General features: G+C 37.7%; 1 protein-coding gene across 3 annotated transcripts in view; it reads left to right on the top strand.

Annotated features, from left to right (window-relative positions):
* Positions 1 to 7,500, top strand: part of LOC138004465 (lysophospholipid acyltransferase 6-like) — a 21,683-nt gene that overhangs the window by 90 nt on the left and 14,093 nt on the right. For all 3 annotated transcript variants that reach the window (XM_068850993.1, XM_068850992.1, XM_068850991.1), the window contains exons 1-6: positions 1 to 45; positions 265 to 410; positions 2,739 to 2,816; positions 3,391 to 3,483; positions 4,574 to 4,629; positions 5,916 to 5,970. The exon at positions 1 to 45 is cut by the window's left edge and continues 90 nt beyond it. In XM_068850993.1, coding sequence (XP_068707094.1) covers positions 1 to 45; positions 265 to 410; positions 2,739 to 2,816; positions 3,391 to 3,483; positions 4,574 to 4,629; positions 5,916 to 5,970 — 473 coding nt within the window. The remainder of the gene's footprint in view (positions 46 to 264; positions 411 to 2,738; positions 2,817 to 3,390; positions 3,484 to 4,573; positions 4,630 to 5,915; positions 5,971 to 7,500) is intronic.

Raw genomic sequence — 7,500 nt, 5'->3', positions numbered from 1 at the left:
ATTGTTTTGGAAGTGTCTCGTACAACGAGTTTTGCGCCAGACAAGGTAGGCATGTGGAAATAACGTTTTATCTAGATGAATCACATGTACAAGGTATTTAAAGCGAAAACAAGCTGTTTTATATAATGTAAGGTTAATGTGATTAAAATTAAGACTAACCCCAACACATTGAAAATCGCGGATAAAACTGAACGAAAAAAAAGGCAATTTTTTTCCAAAAATATTTAAACTGACTCCTCAATCAATTGTGTTTTCTTGTTTCAGATCAATTTTGTGTTTTGTATGTTACTCTGTTTCCCTTTGGGACTTGTGTTTCGGTTTCTTCTTCATCCCCACCGCGTTTCCACAACAGCAAGACGATTTGTCGGATTTATATGGGGTTTGGCACTTTCCTGGTTTTGTTTTGGGTGGTAAGAGGCTTTCCTTCTTCGCAGTTATTGAAATCATAATTTGCGTAACTTTCTTGTTTACGTATCAAGAACAGGCATGAATTTTTTATGAGATGAGTTAAACGAACTTGTTGTCATTTTAAAAGGTGGCCTTCAGGTTATTGGAAATTCGCAAATTATTATTTTGTGATTCAGAACGGCAAATTGTACCCTCGTTAGCTCAGTAAACGGTGTCCGCGTTCTTCTGGAGATGAACAAAGCTTATTTAAGAATTTTTAGTTTACTGTTAATTGTTGGAGGCCCGTGTCATTTCCGGAAACCGCAACAGAACAAGACACAAGACTTGAATCTCCTTGAAGAACGATGCCCTGGAAAAAATAATTGTGACGTCATATAAAAATTAAATTTGTGAAATTATGGATTTTTCGGAGTATTATGGAAGAACAACATCCAAAAGTCCTACTCGCGAAAAATTAGTATTTCAGGGCAAATTGTCTTAGCTTGAGATATTACACTGTAGCCCAGTTATGCTCTGATGACTCCATACAAGTCCTTCAAAATTTGACTCAGTAAACTAAGTCAAATTTAGAAGGATTTTATAGAGTCATCAGAGCAAAACGGGACCAGGAATATCAATTTTGCCCCACAATGCTACAATAATAGACAAAAGTAGTTGGGAAGGTTATGTAAATGAACCACACCAGAGCTGTATTAATTTCAACCCGCTTCTGTTAAAGCTCAAAAGAAATAGTTCACTTTCTCTTACATAGCCCCCTCCCCCTTATTCAATGTTGGAAGGTAACTCAACAATTTCCCACTGAAACCATTCAGTTTTGCACAACATTGAACGAGGGGGGAGGGGAGAGAAGCAATGAAGACATCAAAAGTGCTAATCTTCCCAACAGTTTTGTCGATGATTGTAGGTTTTGGCAGCTAGGCCTTTCAGATGTTATTCTTTCAAACTATCCCAACAAATTCCATAATTTCAAAAATTATTTAATTTTTATGATGTCACCACTTTAGAAATCCATTTTGTGTGGTCTGTAAGGACAAATATGACACCTCTACACTTAAAGTCATTGGAAGTAAGGGGAGAATTTGACCTTGAACGAACTTGATTGTCAAAATACAATATTTAAATTGTTCATAAGTTATTTTAAACGAACTATTAATTCAAGATTGAACAATCAAATTACAGAAAGTGAGTACAATCTGTAATACTGTAACTTATTTACAAATTCCTAAACCTGAATAGAAATATACAAAAATGTTTTAGAAAGAATAATGTTTTCTCATGAACAGTTCAAAATCCAATCAATGGTTTGGCTTTTTACTATCATATAATAACTTTAATAATATCTTAATCTTCTTGGTGTGCAAACATATTCTAGCTAATGGGGGAGACAAATGTGATTGCCCAATTTCAATCTACTTTGTGGGTTTCCTTTTTCAATCTTTCACCTGCCATTTGCAGCAGTAAAAGGAGACAATAATAATTATTATTGTTTGAAAGGCACAATAAAATTAAATATTTTTGTACAAATATATGATCTTGCAAGAAAAAAAAATGTCTATAGTTGCTCTCAGCTGTGATAATCATTCTCTCTCAGAGTCATTTCAATAGCGGTTCATAATACCAGTGCTTGAAATTAGTGGCCATCCGGTCGTCCCAGACGACTAGAGAGTTTTCCGGTGACTAGTTCTTGGTAAAATGAAAAGCCTGGTTGCCCGAAGAAGAAAGCAACGGACAACCCAGGCTCAACCCAGCCAAAAATCATAAATGAATTACAGTAAGCAGCTCCCAACTCACTTGTCAGTTTTCCGTCATCAATGTCCGATAATAGTGTGTTAATTTGCTGCAGCTGATCGTTTTCCAGCGTTTGGAATATCTGAGGCTTTTCACAAGAAATTGTCTGACAGATAGAAAAATGCAAGAGACAATTCACAAATGTGTAGGTGATGGAGGATCGAAGACTCCATCAGTTGAAAATGCTAAAACTTAAATCCAGACTTCCACAAAAAACCACAGTTGCACACTTCGAACTATGGGATACTCAAGTTCTAATGCCACATGATTGCATCTTAACACGGCATACATTTAATCGTGGGGGTTTCCTAATGGGCAACCAAGCATTGATCAGGCCAACCAAATTCACAGCTTTAGTTGCCTGGCTTTTGAAACAGGGACAAATTTTTAAATTCTGAACACTGTAATACACCTAATTTTGTCTATGTCTTTCATGCATTTCACAATCAAGTATAACTACTGTAATAGCTATAAGTATTTCTAATTTCTGGCTCTGGCTCTCTATAGAAAAATCTCACTTTTCTTTTTTTTTATTATTTCAGGCAAGTCTTGATTTTACTTGGTATCAGTGGATTGTGTTATAATCTCATTTGTGTGTTGAATCCATCTCTCGTTCATAAGTATGTTCTCCAGATAAATTTCCAAATACCACATATTTGGTCACTACTTAGCAAAGCATAAATCTGTTAATGACAGTGACCATGAAAGATGGTTAGAATAAACTTGAGCATAACTCAATTGGGAAATTTCTTTGAAGAGGAATCTTAACCCTTATATAATTGTATTAATTTCTCTTGATCAGAAAGGGGATATGCCCAATGGGTTAGATTCTCTAGAAAAGTACGGACAATTTTGTAGAAGCATAATTTCTGATTTGCCGCTATTGCTGGCAGTCGTGTCTTTTAAATAAAGTTATTTCAGGAATAAGGCTTATACAGATGTCAGAAGCCACTCCTTTCACCGTGATGTGGTGCTGTTTTCCAGATAGTACATAGCCTGATCTTCTTAATCATGTCCATAGCTATCCTTTTGCTGCACTTCAAGGGGGGTAATTAGCAAACTGCTTGGCTTTTTCTCACCCTCACCACAATTTTTCTTGTCCTGATCCACCGAGAGCCTTGAACAGGCTATTGTTATTAATACATTCTTCTCATTTTCTCTTCATGGTCTTGGAATTTGCTGTTTAAATTTCAGATATGTGTTATCAGTTTCAATGGTATTGTTAGCAGTTTCTCATCTGTACCGACAAATTACAGACTATGGAGGCTATACATTGGATTTCACAGGGTGTGTGCAATAAAGAATCATGATATTTATTGCCTTACAGTAGGTTGAGCAAGAGTTATTTTAAAGGTCTGTTGAGATCTGTGTTATCTGCATAATAAGATACAGTAATGTTTTAAATAGCATACATTTGTATCTTTTGAAATAAATAATCTTCAAAAGTAAAAATGCAAGTTGATACTGAAGGTTGGAATAAATGTTCATAACCAAGCAGATTACAGACAGTAAATAAAACTACAGGGTGGCTTTTATAATTTTTTTATTGTTTTGTAGTTTGCACTGTCCTGGGCTAAGGCCATTTTATTGGAGAATATAATGATTTCATAAGAAACACAAGGAAAACTACAAATCAAACTGAGTGGAGTGATTTAGTTTAAGTGAAATAAATATATACATTTGAAGTGCTGGTTGTAGATGAAAGGGAGAAAAGATTCTCGCACTTATCTGCACAACAAAAAGCAATTATTGTTGTATTAGTTGTGACTCACTCCAACGGGATTCAAATCCATGACCTCTGCTATGCTGTTGCAAATTGCTCTCACTACCCACTGAGCTATGAAGCCACTCAGTTGGGAGCAGGTCAATTTGTTGGGCTTATGTGTTTCCTTGAAAGGGAATATAAGTCACACTTCAGATCTATACATTAGTTCATCTGTCAAGTCCTTTAGCCGGAACATGTGATCCTTACAAATTGACCTGCTCCCAAATGAGTGGCTTTATTGCTCAGTTGGTAGAGCAGAGGCCAATTGGGTTTCAAATCGTGTTGAAGCCACAGGTCTGAATTTTTCAGGGATGCGTAAGAGGAAATTGCTTAAATTGTCCTGAGAATTGCAGTGTTAGGATCACTTCTCCCTCTGGAATTTTTTTTTTTGGTTGAGCTACACCCTCCAGGGTGGTGGCACTGTTCTCAATCTCTTCCCGTTCAGCTTGAATCATTCACTAGTTTCTTTTAATTAATCATGTTTACAACTGATTTATCCTATTTCTCTATAAAAAGGCTTGATCTTGGGCTGTTGTTGAACATTTCTTTGAGTTCAAAATTATTGTAAACATTATTATGTGATGACAAACTTTGTGTGAATTTTTTTTACAGACCCCTCATGATCTTTGTGCAAAGAATTTCCTATGTTGCTTTCAGTGTTCATGATGGTAAGTACCTTGTTTCAGTTCTGATTCCAGTGAACGTTTGGTAAATCTGTTAAATCAGACAAAATGGACCGCCACCTAATTAAGAATGTTATTTTTGTCAAAAGTAGTTAGTGAAAAAGAAATATATGCTGGTACATAAATTTAAAATTTCAAACATGAATGACAAGAAATCATACATGTACATCAATCAGTGGTCACTTTTGGTTGTGTCCACTTGACTAAAACACGTGGGGTCGGTTGCTGGAAGCCTGGTTAGCGCTAATCGTTCAAGAGGTATAAAAATCTATAGGTTTCCATGGTATTTAATGGTGGTTAGCGCTAACAATGCTTCGAGCAACCCGTCCTGAGGAAAGTGGGTGGAGCATGGAGGTGTGATCCAGTGGTTAGGGTGCTGGGTTTTCATGTGGTTACCCTGGGATCAAACCCCCGTTCAAACCTCTGGTGAGGATTTGCTTCTGGTTGTCTCGGATTCAACTCTACCACACTTTGTAAAATATTATAGCCAACTGGTTGCCTCCTTTTTTCTTTTTCTTTTTTTTTATTTTTATTTTTTATTTTATTTTTATTTTACAGACTTTAGGAACGAAAATTACCTACATACAAAAAAAACACTTAGTACACTACTATTTACAGAGACATTCAACACTAATACATAATAAACTACTTTAAAAACTTCGACTTACAATACATTACTTTACCTTCTGTCTATAAAATAATAATAATAATAATAATAATAATAATAATAATAATAATAATAATAATAATAGTAATTATATAAAAAATTTCCATTTGTCACAAAATTTGTGAATCGTTTTGCTCCTGGCACTAATGTACTTTTCGGTTTGTATTTTGATGTTCACTTTTGCTCGAAAGCAAGCTACGTTGGGAAGAACTCCATTCCTTCAGCAGTCCCACAACTGGTTGCCTCCTGCCAGTTGGGGTTCTTAATCATGGTCAGATTATTAAAAGTGGGGTTCTGTTGGACTCTGGGACTGGTAGCCTGAGTTCAGGGTCTGTCAGACTCCTTGAGCAAGATACATAATTTGCCTCTCTTTACCCAAGAATAAAATCTGTCACCGGTAATTTGTGCTTTTAGCGTGCCCAGATGATGATGCTGTGGCCACCATTGCTGCTAGTGATGATTACTTACAGCTGTACTTCTTGCATTGTGCAAGAGGAAATGCATGAGGTGGAGAGAGACGTGTTTGCTTTACAATTACTATTTTCTTACATGGGGTAAGGTGGCTGTAACAATTTGATTTTCTGTTTTCTTCTTTCCCTCCCAGGCTCAGCAAGAGATGAAAGTTCACTGAGTCATGAACAAAGAAAAGAAAAACTAAGGTAAAGGGTGGCAGGGCGGGAGGAGGAGGAAGTTGTTGTTGATTCTTTAGTCATTTTCAAAAATAAAATGAAGTGAGAACCTACAATCTTAGACAGATCAAATGGAAAATTGACACCACCCCTCCCCCCCCCCCCCCCCCCCCCCCCCAAGATCAATGATGTGAAAATGGCACATTATAGCCTTCACGCAGTTTCATCCTTGATTTAGGGGGAAATGGGGCATTTCTGTTCCATTTTAATCTGTCCAAGATTGAAGCTTGCGAGACAATTTCCAAGGCTGTGGTTAGCATTGGTAAGTTGGGGAAGGAGGGGGGAGGCCCCGCCGGTGTGGACTGGTTATGAGCCTACACTTCACTAAACGTACAAAGTACCTACATGTACGATACATTAACCTGAAATGAATGACAGATGTATCTCCTCAACAGGGAAAGGAATCGTTTCGTGACAGAGGTTTTTCTCGCTAGAAAAGAAAAACAACCGTAACGAGATAAATAAAACAAATGCGACGAATTAAAATCCTGTGCAAGCAGGAAATGTGGACTTTAACTAGACAAACACGCGAGATCTTAAAATAACTGAGGAGAACGTGCTGCTTTATTGATTACATCCGGAAATGGTTAAACCTTGACCCCTTTCCGGATCTTGCATTTAACAAGCCACCGTGTTTCCATTGTTGTGGTCTGTTTTATTTTCCAGCAAATTCGCCCTGCTTGGGAGTGGCTTTTCATTAAGGCTAAACAAATTCAGTCATGAGTCAGAGTTTAGCAAACCTAGCCAAAAGCTCGGAGAAATTTCGGCACGCCGCTTTCATGCCGAGATTGAGAACGCAGAATCGATCTGCGAATCTTCCGCGCCAAAACAGCGACAAATGGGTAAATACTGTACTTTTGTGCGGTACTGTACAGATGGAATTGATTTAGACACGTGTCGCAATATCTCAGCTTCGCTAAAGCACCAAACTTGAACTAGTCCTCGGTAAGAAATGCATGCTAGCATGCATATAGAGCACTTTATATACATTTCCAAGCAGTTTGTGTGGGGTTTTGACGTCTGACCCACAGTAACACAATCTTGTATGTGTGGGTTCTGTAAATGGACGAATGATATGTGAGCATTTCCGGCCACTCGAGGAGACTGTCATGTAAAAAAAATGGTCTCTGGTGGTCAGGAAATCCGGACTAGACATCACAAGACCCTAGAATTGTCCTGATCGCAATTCCAGACAATTAATGTGAAAACGATCAAAATCAGTAAGAATAACAACCTGCGATAACATGAGACATTGAACGACATTTGTGGGATAAGAGCTGGGATACCGCGCACCGGTGGCTCAGTTGGTTGAGCACCGGGCTGTCACGCGGGAGGTCGTGAGTTAAATAACTGAGAAGAAAGTGCTGCCTTTGTAATTACATCTGCAAATGGTTAGACTCTCTAGTCTTCTCGGATAAGGACGATAAGCCGGAGGTCCCGTCTCACAACCCTTCAATGTTCATAATCCTGTGGGACGTAAAAGAACCCACACACTTGTCG

The sequence above is a fragment of the Montipora foliosa genome, chromosome 5, assembly GCF_036669935.1.
Source record: "Montipora foliosa isolate CH-2021 chromosome 5, ASM3666993v2, whole genome shotgun sequence".
Classification (NCBI taxonomy): Eukaryota; Metazoa; Cnidaria; class Anthozoa; order Scleractinia; family Acroporidae; genus Montipora; species Montipora foliosa.
This window is presented reverse-complemented; position numbering and strand designations above follow the sequence as displayed.